The 15,713-nt window shown below is 37.8% G+C and overlaps 1 protein-coding gene across 1 annotated transcript; it reads right to left on the bottom strand.

Moving 5' to 3' along the window:
* Positions 1-2,313: 2,313 nt before the first annotated feature.
* On the bottom strand, positions 2,314-13,897 carry atp1b2b (ATPase Na+/K+ transporting subunit beta 2b). The gene is made up of 7 exons (XM_039659676.2): positions 13,573-13,897; positions 8,327-8,455; positions 7,424-7,528; positions 7,086-7,291; positions 5,257-5,316; positions 4,006-4,101; positions 2,314-2,591 (listed from the first exon to the last, which is right to left on the bottom strand). The coding sequence occupies exons 1-7, from the start codon at positions 13,661-13,663 to the stop codon at positions 2,424-2,426; spliced, it is 855 nt and encodes a 284-aa protein (XP_039515610.2). The 5' UTR covers positions 13,664-13,897; the 3' UTR covers positions 2,314-2,423.
* Between the last annotated feature and the right edge of the window lie 1,816 nt (positions 13,898-15,713).

Here is a 15,713-nt window from a genome sequence, read left to right as displayed (position 1 = left end):
GGATAGTTCGCCCAAACATGGAGTTCTGTCTTCACTTACTTGCCTTCAAGTTGTTCCAAACCTGTTTCTTTCTACTGATAAACTATAAAATAATTTAAAGAATGTTTGTAACCAGACAGTTGGTAGTAGCCATTGACCTCCATAGTAGGAAAAAACAAACAAACAAACAAACAAACAAACATGGAAGTCAATGGGTCTTCCTTTGTGTACAACATGAGAAAAAAAACCTCATAGAGGTTTGTAACAACTTGAGGGTGAGTAAATGATGACATAATTTTGGGTGAACTTTGATATCCACATGCTAGTACTATTAAATGTGTAGTTCACCTATAGAAACGGTTGGTGGCGTGGGGGCGCTGTTTACAAAATCTCCAAGCCTGCATTCCCTGCAAGCAACAAAGTATGCACTTACATGCCTTTTTAAGCATTGTATTAAAAATGAACAGCATCCTCAAAAACAATTAGAACAATATTGGAATTATATTGCACAATTAGAATTATGTTGATGTTTCACTCCAGAGTGTGCATGACTATAATTGAACAGGATCAAGTTACTGTAATGATATGTGAGCTGGGACCTGAGGTAAATGAATATTTCATTTTGTTGATTTGAAGCTTTCTCTGCTGGGTCAGATAACATCCTTACCTAGCACAAAAAAAAAAAAAATGCAATACAGACATCACAGAGCAACATGTGAATGTGATCAAATGTAATTAACTATTTTGTGACTCAATTTAAATATTCTTCAATAAATGAAGACACTAAACTTATGTCAGATAGATAGATAGATAGATAGATAGATAGATAGATAGATAGATAGATAGATAGATAGATAGATAGATAGATAGATAGATAGATAGATAGATAGATGTTGGTGTGTAGAGCACCATACTTGGATTATCTATTGAGATTAAAGGATTAGGGCATTAGAGGAGGTGTACACACACAAACTCATGTCATAGCGACTACGACACAGAGAAGCATGTGTGTACATTCTAATGGGTGATCCATTCTCTTCTCTGTAAGACAGTAGCCTAAACATGAAACACAAGACACCTCACAGAGAATGAGGTGTATGTGCTCAAAGCAAAACATAAAAACGAAAAGAGATTATGAAAATGATGAGAAATGAGGTGGGTGACCTTGTTTTTGTTGTTGTTTGTTTTATTGACTCATGCAGGGTGAGGACTAGGTTGGATTCACTTCTGTCTCCCCTATTAGCAGAGACATAAGCCTGCTGTTCCTGGTCTTAGAGCCTCTCTATCTGTCTCTATGGAATCACTTACAACAAAATCCAAAAATATTAAGAAAGTAAATTGTGCACAAAGATTAACATAAAAGAAATAAAATAAAATAAAACACACACACACATGTAGAAATCCATACGTATTCTCACACACACATATTCAACTTTTTCTACCTATTTTGTCAGATTTTGAACTGAACCCAGGCCTGTTGTAATCCTCTGAGCAGGTGCAAATCAATACAAAACATCACCTCACCACATGAGACAATTAGGATTACACATGCAAAAAAGAAAGGAAAATACTGCAAAATATCTATTTATACATATAAACAAACTTAAATAGACACGCCTCCTGATAAATGAAACGTGACGGATATGACGTAGACACGCCTCCTAATAAATGAAACGTGACGCATATGACAGTCAGTGCCGAAACCAAAAGAAATGCAGAAATGTTTGTATGAATCATAACGTATCAGATTTTTCATGTGTGTTGAAGATGAATGTTGAGCTGACTTTGATCAGTGCTATCTACATGTTGGTATAAAATATCCTCTTCACTTATAAAGTCACAAATCAGACAGAGGAGAGGTTTCAGTACCACTCTTCACAACTGATATCTCACTCCGAACATGAGATCCTGCCAGCATAGCACATTAAGTCATAGACAACTGCTTTAAAATCATAATTATTTTCTGATAAATTATTACTGCTACTAATGGAAGAAATACAGCATTTTTTAAGTTCTGACTTTTTCTCCTTTTAAAAAATGATGTCCCTTTATTTTTAAGATTGTTTAATAGAATAATGAATTATTTAATAAATAGCTCTCATAGCCGAGCATGCGGTTTAACTTTTGTTTCAGAAAATAAATACTGTAATATCTCAACTCACACATGCAAACACACACACACACACACACACAGATGTACACACATTAATACACACAAAGCCACAACCTTGATAACTATCTACAGCCTCACAACAGTCTCAAATGAAGAAAAGATTACAATGCTTTGAAATATTTAAATATTATTCCTGCCTGTGCTGAAGATTGACGTGCCTGTCTTTATGTCTCTAGCTGTGCCTTCTGTGCATAATCATACACTCTCTCTCTCTCTCTCTCTCTCTGTGTGTGAGTGTGTGTGTAAAATAAAGGAACACACTGTCATCTATTTAAAATCTGGAGTTGATTCTCAGTTTGAAGGAAATGCGCCCAGCAAACTTGTCTCGGTCACTGCCCGCTTTAATGTTGTCAGCGTTGATTCTGCACTCCACGTTGACATCCTCATTCATGGTGATGTTGAGGAACTTAATGGCCACTAGAGGCTGAGAGTAGTTTACCTGCAGCAGAAGAAGAGTGAGATGTGGCTGATTTATTAAAAGTGGCCTAATAAAAGCTCTATTGAGATGTTGAGATCACATGACTGAATACAACTCGCTTTATCCCAGTTGCCTTCTGTTATTGGACACTTTCGGCTGCGTCCGAAAGCACATAATCTCTTGAGTACTTATTTTGAATAAGTAACTCCTTCACAACCACTAAAAAGTACACTGTAAAAAATAAACCGTGAATTTTACGGTAAAAAACCAGCAGCTGTGGTTGTCAGAACTTTACTGTTAAAAATACGGTAGGAACATTAATGGTTTTACAGACTCGACTTAAAATTTACAGTAATATACCGTATTTTCTGATAAAATGATGATTTACCAACTTATTGACATATTGATATCTGTTTTAGACACTGACAACCAACAATCATCACAGCAGTGATGAGAGTTACATGAGCAATCACAGCTCATCACAAGTGAATACTTATATAAAGTAATACTTATTTAAAGAAGCTGCACAGTGTCATTCACACAAACATTAAGCACCATTATGGTTGGTAACATACATGAAATGAAAAAAATGCAATAAACATTAATTTCACAACATTAAATGTAACATAAAACCTTAATGTAAAAAAAAAAACAATAAAACTTTAAGGAACCATAGTTATTTCAACAAAAATACATAAAATGTGAAGTGTCACACAGGGAATTGTGGGAGTGTCAATTTACGTTTTTTCACTGTAAATTATACAATGATTTGTTCTTTTTCACTTTCAAAAACTGTAAATTTAATGGTATTTTACTGTAAAATTATATCACAGTTATTTACCGTGTATAGTATGGAAATTTTCTGTTTACCAATTAATAGTTTTGCGCTGTAGCATTTTTACAGTATTTTACCGTTAAAATCACGGTTATTTTAATGAATGTGTGTAGAATGAATTTGGACATACTGCATTCGGCATGTTGTCATTATCATGTGACCTACCAGTGTTAGTTGCATCGCTTCACTGCCATTCATAAATCCTCTCATGTGGCCTCATGAGATAGTAAAGTGTACATAGTATGCACACTTCAAAATCTTGCCCGAAGAAGTAGGTCATTCCTACGGATACTTTTAGCCTACTCTTTTACGAGTACTATGAATTCCGACATACTTTTTTTGTCACATACTGTTTAGAAGAAAGGGGCGGGGTTTAAGTGGACTAATGGAGAATTCCAGCATACGACAGATGTATGACACCGGAAAATTACGTTTTTGCATTTTGGTTTAAAATGGTCATTCACTATGGATAATAATAATGAAACATGCATATATCAAACAGATAGGGTGAATTTTGATTTCATGCTGACTTCAAGTACGCGCAAGATGCGCATCTGTGTGCTTACAGGTGTATTCTCCAAGAGAGTGTGTGCATTGTACCTGGGATTTCTTGCCGTAGTATGGATAGTACATAAGATTGAAGGTGCCATTGGGGGGAAAGTACATCATTTCACCAATTTTGTCTGTGTCATCCGCCTACAGAGGGAGGGAGACATTCAGTTAATCTCAGCTCTGCATTTGATCTGAGGGTATCAACCTGTTCTAATAGCCTACCAAAACTGCTATTACTATATTAAACAAATGAACAGAAAAACTAATTTCCCATTGATATGATCTTATGCTGGAATTATCTAGCATATGATCTGACTGTACGAATAATCATTTTAACTTTTGCCGAAAACGTAGATTTTAAACTTAAAGATTGGTCAGTTTGAGAAAAATCTAAAGTCTGGCTTCCAATTTTTCTCTCCTTGCACAATATCGAAGGTGTAAAATACTCTTGTTAAAATGATTATTCTTTATTCTGTCTATTATTCTTACCCACTCGTCTTTCCCAACTTTGTATTTCTGACAAGAATGGATGGGGAGAACAGATGAGACAGAAAAAACAAAACAAATCATCCACATGAAACATAAACGAAGATGATGAGCAATGGTGTAAAACAACACTCATTGAACAAACACTTAAAGCAAAATCAAATGACAACAATACAGAACACAAGAGGAGGAATGATGTGTCCATGATGACAAAAGTGCAAGATGTGTTAAAAGGAAAAAAGGACCATTTCTGCATGAGTCTGAATGGCACCATCAGATTAAACCACTGGTCGATAGCCAGAATCAACACAAACATATTTGATTTCAAAACAGCATAAAAAAACATCCGCTCCAATGCAATACTGATCAAAGTTTGCTACCTGATAATGCGTGACATTACGGCGGGGTAACAACAACTTAAACTAACCTACAGTAGGCCTATGTGGATACAAACAATCAACTGTGTGGTTAACTAAAACTATTTCATTTTCTAAAACTAAACATTCGTGAATTAGAATCTTGCAGCAACTAATAAATGCTGAATGCATTCTGACTTACAATGAATGGGAAACACACCAATGTCTCTTAAATTGTTCTCATTTCTGTTTGTATCTTCTCATTTATTTACATGTGAATCGGCAGCACGTAGTCTGTCGTGGCAGTTTTTCTCCGAATGGCCGCAGTTCTAATTACTGGCTAATTTAATCTGCTGGCCTTGTTGAATGGCTCGTGAAACTTTAATCTGAAATCAATCCCTTTCTAATAGACTGAAGGATAAGAAGAGAGTGGGAGACTGTGTCAGAGCTCTCTAACCTTAGCACCACATGTGACGTAAGGAGGGTTGCTGTTTGAAGAAGGAAGAAAATTGATCACCTGCAAAAAAAGAAAGATTAAAATGAGAGAGAAAAAGACAGTGGCCCACAGATAAGAACCAACAGGTCAGATTGGGTTTTATTATGAATCTAAATGAACTATCATAAACATTCAGGCCTCTATCTTTCATTTTGTGGTTTCAAATCAGACATTTATTTGTATTTTTACTGTTTGTAATATAAAATATTTTCAAAGATGTGCCAAAACATTCTGGCAAGGTTTGGTGGGAGAGTCTGCAGGAATACTCTCTGATTTTCTGATTTGCCAGTTGAAGGACTGAACGGTAGCCTACAATGTTTTGCAAACTGGGCAACACTTTAGATTAGGGCCCAAGTCTCACTATTAACTAACTACTAACTTTAAAAATGGTAACAATCATTTCCTAACAATCATGTCTTTGTCTCTTTTTAGTTTAACAGAACATGTAAGTGTGAGCAGATTTGTTCAGTTAAAGCTGCAGTCCGCAGTTTTTCCTCTTTGTCGCCATCTCTGTTCGAAATCTGCAATTGCAGTTATTCGCAAAATTATCAACTTTACTTGAGTTGTGCCTCGACACGGCACAGCGCAGATGAACACATTGTTTGAGGAGAGTGTGCAGCTGTCAGTCACCGTGCCGGTGTGGATACTGGCATTCAGAATCACAGACAATTATTTTTGGAAGTATGGCCAACATAATTGTTTTCACTGGTAAATGTAATCTGAACAAGTAAGTAACATCCACTTTCGTTCTGGTTCTGACACTGCAGTAAATCACGCTGATTAAATCTAAAAATCCCTTATAAGTTATCATATCACGCAAAACCGTGCAAATAACACTTGGTTCTCAAATTGTTAATGTTAACAACGTCAGCATTGCATGACGACATGTAATGTCCTTCCGATATATATTCTTGTTTTCGCATTGGTCTGGTTGCAGTCTCTTTTTTTCTGTTGCCACTCCGAAGTCCGAACAAAGTCTTTTTTTTTTCATTTTAAAGAAGGTGAGTCTCCAGTCGTCACTGATTGTCATTTTGAACCCTTTCTGGATCTGCTATCAAATTGATAAGTTTAATTATATCAAGTGTTGTGAGAAAAGGCTATAAATCTCCACCTCCAGTAACAAAGACATGCTTGAATCTCCTGTGGAAATCCACCAGTACCACTGGAATTAAAAACATTATTACAAGCTTACCGCTTTCAATCGAGCTACTTGGTCTACGACATCTATATTGTGTTCAATGTAGTTATTTATTAATGTAACAACTGTTGGCTGTAATTTTTGACAACCTGCCATGTCAATAAAAAATAAAAGTAGCTACCTAATTGACATAACATGCTGTTTTTATGTAAAACCTTAAAAGAGGCAACAAGATATAAGACCAAGCAGATAGAGGATTAAAAAAACTATATATATTAATAAATCATTTATAAAAAAATAATAGTAATATTAATAATATGAATATTTTAATGAAGTTAAATATTGTTGAAAAGGTTATTTATACCACCACTAAGGTCCTATATAGCACTTTCAAAGCATGGTTCTTCATGGAACCTTATAAAAAGGGTTCTATTTATCACCAAAAAGGGTTATACTATTGTGACAAACCGAAAAACCCTGATTTGGTTCTGTTTAGAACCCTTTTCATTAAAAGTGTAGTTAATAGTGAGAACTGACCCTAAACTAAAGTGTTACCATGAACTGTAATTTGACCATTACTGGTATAGTATTGTAGTATTGTAAATATTTCTGACACAAAGATTTCACTCCATTCTATTCCATGACGTCTTACACGGTTGAGCTTGATGATGACGCAGGGCTTGCCCTCACTGTAACCATAATAACGGTCCTTGATCCCAGAGCAATCCTCCAGTATGGAGCGTTTGAACTGGCAGGAACGCTTGGGGAAGTTTTTCAAACTGCCGCTGTCCGCCTGGATGAAGTACTGATCCGGTTTACACTCGTAATTCTTCTGGGCCTGGACTGAGTCATTGTAGGCTGCATAAAAGAAGCAATAGCACATGACCTATTTTTGTAAAATAGATGCATAATTGTATAATAACTGCAACAGTTTCTCTGTAATAGGCTTATATACAGTATATTATTGTTGGAAAACCTCACTTTACTCACGAGAGAGGAAATTATCGAGGGCCTGGACATATCTTTCCCAGGTCTCTGTGTACTCCACTGTGTAATCTATCTCCAACTGCTCTCCTTTAGGCCTGATCATCATCCCTAAAAAACAACAGAAAAGCAATAAGAGGCAATGTTCACAAATGTAGTCTGTGAGTGTGTGTATGTTTGGGTCACCATGATTTCACCAAGAACAGCATGATTCTCACCCCAAGGCGTCACCTAACTGACGCCTTGGGAAGCATTTTGACCATGCTTCAATATCTGACGCTTTAGGCGCTCTTTAGCGGCAATTAGAAGGATCGCGTGTAACCCTACCCCTACCCCAGACCTAAAACTACCTGCCTGACACTTTTCCTTTAGTGCCAGTTAGATGACGCCGTAGGATCCTCATGTAACTGACTCTAAAGGGCACCTAAAGTGTCAAATATTGAAGCATGGTCAAAAGGTGACGCCTTGGGGTGAGAATGCGTTGATGATTCTGGATCAACATTCCAATCAACCAGTCAGATTTGAGGGACAAGTTAACAGTTTATGTCAAGTTTAGGCTTACAACTAGGGTTAGGTGCTGCTACATCAGTGTTATTCACCTAACATTTACCTCTGATTTTAGGGATAACATATGGATAGGGTTAAGTTAGGGGTAAGGATATGATAGGTACATTTTCAGACAGGAATGTTGTTACAGGATCAACAAAATAGGTTGATCAACGAACATGCCTTGCTTGGCACAATCACTGTGACCGAAATATGTTTGCATTTATTATACATCAAAAAGGCTAATGAATTGACCAATTACAACTTTAGGTAACATTAGGATGCAGTGGTTATAATTTGCTTAATTTAAAAACGTATTATTAAAGATTTCCACATGTATAGGAACAAGTCTGTGTGTATCACCTGGAGTAGCAAGTCTATCTTGGTATGTTGGCTTGTGGTCGTCGAGTGTCTGTAGCATTGCGTACATGGTGAGAGTAAATAATCCAGCCAGGAAAATGTAGAATGCCAGATAAAACAGCAGGATCAGACCTACATGGACACACACATTTAAATACAAACTCTAAACCAACACATACTGCACTCAAGTTCTTGGAAATTCCACATACAGTACAGGTGAATAATATTAAAAATATTAATCATAATAATTACTATTACCACTACTACTACTACTACAACAACTAATAATGCTGATTCATTAAAATTGACAAAGAAATACAGCTGCATACAGGAATTATTGGAGTTTAGGCACCATGAACCCATATTTTGCATGGCATTAAGCATTTTTGACAGACAGATAGCACAATGACAATGTAAATGCCCCATACATTTCAAGGAGCCATACAGAAAAAGCATTTTTGATGCCACCTACTGTTCGATCAGCACAAGCAAATTTAAGCAAAGTCTCCCACTTCATGTGTTGTGATCTGGGGTGCGTTATGGGATCAAAATCCCACCAAAAATATTGCGGCCACCGATCAAAAAATAATAAGCTAATTCAAAAACGTACACATGTAAAAATATATTGCACAAACTGAAAAAAATAATGCAAAATTATCAGAAAGAACGTGGACACAGATCAAAATATAATAAGCGTGAATCAAAAAATAACAAGCATGAATAAAAACGTTAAACACATTATAAAGTGTTTTTTACCACAAATTACCTTTACCACACTGTGTGGCCTTTTAACCATTACATGATTCCATGGTATGTTTGGTTTACTGAGTATGGTACCAATTTTATTTTATTGTTACCACCAAATATTTTATATATTCTTGAAGATATCTTTAAGTCTGGTTTCAGACCCAACCTCTCTGGTCTCGGTCTCGACTCGTACTCGAGTGAGCTGGTCTCGACTACAACACTGTCTTGTAGGACACTTGGTCTGTCTAAAGTGTTATGTTACCAGAATTCTCTGATAAAAACTAGCTCCTCCATTTGCCTCAGTACTAAGAATTTACCTCAAAACATATTCACCAATGCATTATATAATTTATGGTTGCTATTTTGATCAGATCAGGCTCTATCCTTCCATAGAGGGTACTGTATATGAGGGATGTTTGCAGGAGTGTGTACGCCTGAGGAGAGCTCATTAAGCTACGGGACACCTGAGCTTCACAAAGCGAGGCCCCTGGGGACTGTCGATCAGGTTGCCCCGGGCCGAGGGAGGAGGGATACCGGATCTCTGCCCCCCCCGCTCCGTTGCATCCAGGAGCTCCCCGCACAGACAGGCTTTCACTGATCAATAACAGCAGTGCAATGTGAGGTTACTCTACAGGCTAGGATTACACATGAGTGTGTGTTAATATGCCTGGAGAGAGTGAAATAGGACGCAAACGATGCATAAGACAGAAAGCGAGCAAAGATAAGGTGAGAACGTTGCCTTATGCAGAGAGATAAATCCCAAATGTTCGAATCATTAAGCACTACTTAATCTCACAGCAGGAGAGCCTTAAAATAACATCTCTATCAGGACACCAAGTACATGCATTATCAAACATTACTTGCTGGGTTTGGTTATAGGGTTAAAATTTGGTACATCCTCATTAGCTCTGCTACTGCCTCTCCTCGCGATCTGTGTATGTGTGTGTGTGTGTGTGTGTGTGTGGCCAATTCTGCACCAGGTGAGAGTGATACACTATCGGTGCTCTTCTCTTTCTTTATCTGTCTCTCATCATGATGAAAGTCTCCCTCCCTCTAATTTGAATGCAACCTGAAAGACAGGAGAAAAATGTGCTGCTGTGATCTGTTCATTAATACAGACACAACCCCATACAAACAGTCTCTTTAGATCTGCACACATCCTTTCTGATTCATCAAACCTACCAGGCCACCATACTATCAAACACAGCTTCAGAGGAACACGCAGCTGTGATGTAGACAAAGTGAATATCAATTTCCTGTTTTGGCAACAAGAACTTCGTAATGCAGGCAAGCAAATAAATACAGTAATACAATGTGCTTCACATTGTAACTAAATGAACTGATTTTATTTAAGGCAAAAATACGTATAATCACAGAATCAATTAGGTTACACCAACAAAGATAACGGTTAGATCAGGTTAAAAAAAAGAAAGAAAAAAACTTCTCAGGGTAACTACAGCAAATAACTTACTAGCTCTCTGGAATACTTGATTTGAACATTCCCAGTCATCCATAGCAACTTCGAAAACTAAACTGAAACTTAGAAGACCTCATATTAATATAATGTAATATTGTTACAGTGTGTTCACCATGCAAGGCTCATTGTTTTGTACATTGTAGTGGACTATTTTTTGTAGAGCAATATTAAGGATAATATGCAGGTAAAATTACACAATTACATAATAACATCTCAGTCAAAACGAAATACTTACCAAGCAAGATTAATTTGTATTTTTTTTTACTTAGCCATTACTGTTAACCGTCATCAGAGAAGCAAACTTATGCAAATGTATTGTTAAATTATTTAAATATTAACTTAAAGTCTAAATTATTTACTTCAAGAAAACATTTTATGTCTAAGGGTCTTTGGCTGATAAAACAACTTGGGAACCCCTGATATCTGTCCCATAATATCTCCAAAACGTTCCCTGTAAAAAACATTGCTGCCTTAAACATTCAAATTGATTGCACTTAAATTTAAGTCATTTCAACTTAAAAATTAGTTGAGTCTTGTACTTAAAGTTGAACTTTTTTTATTTTGACGAGTTAAAGCAATGTAAAAACATATGTTGTCATAACGTTTTGATCATATAATATTTTTACAGTATAGGCAAACCCTAATGCTCCTTTGAACGGGGCATCAAGATATTCTGCTATTGGATGCTGCATTATGAGCTGCAATTCTCAGAAGTGGTTTAAAGAGTCACCAGCCTTTGCAAGAGTGATGTTTAACAACAAGATGGGACACAGGCTGTCCATGACCATCCAGAGGGCTGTAGTGAGATCAGGTTTAAGTGCCTTTATCAGATGTATTGACCCCTCTGTGCCCCATGAATCCTGAAAGCAACCTTGGATGTTTCAATAGAAGACACAGCTGTATGCATGTAGCTTCAGCTTCCACCGTCCTCCATAGGTCACTATTAAGCTCCAGTAATGAGGATGTACTTTGTTAAAGAATCTAAGCATACCCAGGTTCACTCTAGTTTGGGCACAGACAAAAATAGACTAATTAAGGAGTCTTAGAGAGCACACTGGCTTAACTAGGCAGTTAGTCCTCAGAGCATCTCTCTCACACACACACACACACACACATGCACACACATGCACACACAAACACGCACAGTGAAGTGCTTGCACATTCAGCTCCCTAGAGCAAAATATGCTGGCATACATGAAAGTCTTGAAGGCACGACCTAGCATTTCTCTAACTCAAGTGCTCTCTCTCTCTCTCTCTCTCTCTCTCTCTCTCTCTTTCTCTCTTTCTCTCTCTCTCTCTCTCTCTCTCTCTCTCTCTCTCTCTCTCTCTCTCTCTCTCTCTCTCTCTCTCTTTCTCTCTTTCTCTCTCTCTCTCTCTCTCTCTCTCTCTCTCTCTCTCTCTCTCTCTCTCTCTCTCTCTCTCTCTCTCTCTCTCTCTCTCTCACACACACAATCCCATAGCATTGACAGCTGAGTTATAGATGCCCAATATTGGATGGCAATAAATGCCATCACACCCTGATTAAAAGATACATTCAATTCCAGAATTAATCTACAGCCCTTGAATAGGCTGCGTCTCCACATGATAGCCTCACCAAGGGAACCAATGAGCCTATTAGTAAAGGATTACATCTTACACTAATTCACAAACCCCCATGCACACACTCAAAATGGCCCGTGGCTAGATTAAATCATCCCAATGTCACTGTAAAAGACAATTTACAGCAGCAGGCAATGGGCTAAAGTTGTTTTATGGTTCACTTCTATTTAGGTTTGTATATTTGGAAAGTTTAACCAGGTTTAAATCAAATGGCAGAATGAACATTGTAAATGTACATTGCCTAAAAAAAAAAAAAAAAACAATCTCTAGCTGATGATGTTATAAAATTGAATGGTTGGCATTTGGTAACTGTATAAGTTGTTCCTAACTGTCATTAAATTAGGTTTATACCAGCCTTATGATCAAATGTGATAAAGGTGGCAAACTGATTGCTAAAGTTAATCAATCTGACCTCTCTATAGCAACTGTTTGGGTATAGCTAATGGTAACACACAATGGTAAAATAATGCAATAAACATTATAAAATACAAAATAAACCCTCCAATCTACATAACTGCTACCAAGAAAAAAAAACCTTTATGTTTGAGCAGGAAATGCCAATTTTCCAATTAAAGTTATTCTTACTTTTAACAAAAACATCACTTATACAGGATGTCACTATATTTGCCCTGCCTTGTTATAATCTTTCACAAAAACTTATACCATAATTAACACTTTGAACTTCAATAAACAACTGTACATAGTAAGGTACTTAACTACAGCAGCATTTTGATATTCATTTTGCAGTTAAAAAGACTATTCTTTAAAGAATGTGGTTCAGGTAACACTGATGTGCAAGCCTTTAGAGCAGGGATGGGTAATCTCGGTCAGTGGCCCCCTGCCCAGCGGAGTTTTGCTCTTGTATAGCTTTCTAGCAATCCTAAAGACCTTAGCTTGTTCAGGTGTGTTTGATTAGGGTTGAAGCTATCTCTTCAGGACAGTAGACCTCCAGTACCGAAATTGCCCACCCCAGCTTTAGACGTTCTGCCAGAAGCGCATTGTGGAGTTTTGCAGTAACTCGACGCATCACTTTTCTCCGCGCTATTCATTGGCCGATGCCGCGCATTCAACACTTCTGTCCGAAAAATCCAGAATAAGATACTAATCACTGAGTACAGAATCTATCTATCCGTAGCCTACATACCAATTTCATTAATTTGGCAAGCATAAACACAATTTCTAACGTATTATGTTTTACAGCTTCATAAACACGCCGATGAGAAGAAACGCATGTGACGCATTATAGCCCGGCAAAGCAACCGGAGTTCCTCGGACAGTGTCTGTTCAGTGAACTTCTCAGCAATAACAGTGAGACTCACTGTTCTAATGATTGCAGCTCAGTTACATATTATAATGCAAAATTATGTGGAACTAATTATCATACATGCACTAGTGTAATCCTATCAATGCGGTGTGTAAGACTTACCCCAACTGCTCGCGGTCCTCCCACAGAACTCGCGCGTCCTCGGGTTCCAGAAGAACTCTTTCCACGCGCTCTTCTTCTCATCTTTTGCCATTTTGCTGGACGAAATAAATGTGCACTCACAGAGTCAACGCCTCGAGGCTAACGCTCTCTTTGAGAGTAATAAAGAGTTATTCAGCCCTTGAATGTTGTAGAGAAATTGTTAAAAACGAGCTATTAGGTCTCAATGGAAAACGTTTTTATTTGAAAAACAGGGTAGCTTACAAGAGATTCTCAAGGCACTCTGCCGAACCCTGAGCACTCAAGCAATATAAGAGTGTGTGTGAATCTCGCTCCCTCTCTGACGCCCGGTGTTCTGCCCACCCCAACAGTGCAGTGCGCATTCCGCAGAGAGAGAGAGAGAGAGAGAGAGAGAGAGAGAGAGAGAGAGAGAGAGAGAGAGAGAGAGAGAGAGAGAGAGAGAGAGAGAGAGAGAGAGAGAGAGAGAGAGAGCAGTGCAGCACTAATATGCCTATACTGCAGTAAGCTCTGCCTAAAAAAATAAGAAAGAAAAAAAATTGCCCTCCCTGGGTACACTCAAGTCACTCTTGGCCAATAGCCAAGCTATACAGCGCACTTAGCCCCGCCCCCTCAGCAAAGTGACAAATTGTAAAGGCTGTGATGGCAGAGATTTGTAGGTACATCTGTCAGCTGTCAGTATCTCATGTGGCCATTGCCAAGGAGACATTCATGTGCCCTGCTATGGGAAGTCTCAGGTGAAGTCCTCTCAGGATGCGCAAAGACTTCCAAAGGGCTCCGATTATCACATGCACTGTAAATGGACTGCATTTATATAGCGCTTTCACAGACTCAATGGCCGCCAAAGCATTTTACATTTTTGCCTCACATTCACCCAGCTGGGATTAGGTGTCTTGCTCATGGACACCTCGACACTTGGTCAGGTGGAACCAGGGATTGAACCACCAACCTTCCGGTTTGTAGACAACCTACATGAAGTTTAATTATCGCCTGTAAAAAAAACATAATCTTAGATTAAAGGCAGGGTAGGCAGGTTTTTTCTAAAATACTTTTCCCCAAATTGTTTAAATATTGTCACACCAATACATACTTAAAATGTAAGTAGCCTACTCTGAAAAGGAGAGAATAAAAATCGAGTATCTGTAGTCCTCAGGGCTGCAGTAGAGCCCCTCCCCTTCCGGTCGACCGCCATAGGGACCTTATTTTTGGAAAATATTGTATGGTAGTCAATGGCGAGAGACAACAAATATTTTGATCTTGTTTGAATTGTGCCCTGAATTACACATGTTTGTCAATTTAAAAGATACATTTTAAAGTCAAGAAAGGCGCAGTTTGATGTAAAACTGTCGAGGTATAAGACTGTAAAAAATACTTAATTACAAAGACTACAAACCCAAAAGGCACACATTTTCTCTCAATGAATGTTGCCTTCTTTCCTGAAGCTAACGTTACATTATGATCATAACGTTACGCCGTCATGCCTGAGTGTTTTGTACCAGACTGCACACATACGAGCAACAGATCTTGCTTGTTGTTTCGTTTCCTGGGATTTGTTGTTCATTGAGCGATTTTCACATTAAACTAAATGTTACTCTTCTGTTTTATGACAAACTGCGACTTTCATAATTATTCTTTTAAATTGACAAACATCATATGTGTAATTCAGGGCACAGTTCAGATGGAATAAAAAGATAAGTTGTCTCTCGCCATACCATTCATATTTTTTCCTGAAATAAGGTCCCATGAGCCGAAAGTGGAGGGGAGGGACTTACACTCTCTATAAACACATCTACTTATTCCATTTGTAACGAATGAAATGATTGGCTGGATGACTGTCCCTCGCCACCTCACCGATAGCTTGCATTTTCAGTCATCAGATTAATTTACATTGTGACTCTGCCTTAGATTTAATCAACTATGCTTTAGATGGAATTAACTCTATTACAAGGTGTATGGCCCACAGAAACTGATTGGTGTGAATGACAAAGAATCAGCATCGCTCAGAGTAGATCTTTCTCCTCTGGGAGGCCCCTAACAGTTTTCTATTGTTTGTAGCACATCATGTATAAAGTTCGAACTTTGGGTAAATATTGTTGAAAAGCGACATGCTAACATCGCTGCTGCAG

The sequence above is a fragment of the Pimephales promelas genome, chromosome 4 (assembly GCF_988280905.1).
Source record: "Pimephales promelas chromosome 4, fPimPro1.hap1.1, whole genome shotgun sequence".
In the NCBI taxonomy this organism is placed as follows: Eukaryota; Metazoa; Chordata; class Actinopteri; order Cypriniformes; family Leuciscidae; genus Pimephales; species Pimephales promelas.
The sequence above is the reverse complement of the archived record's forward strand: the minus strand, read 5'-3'. Positions and strand labels throughout refer to the sequence as shown.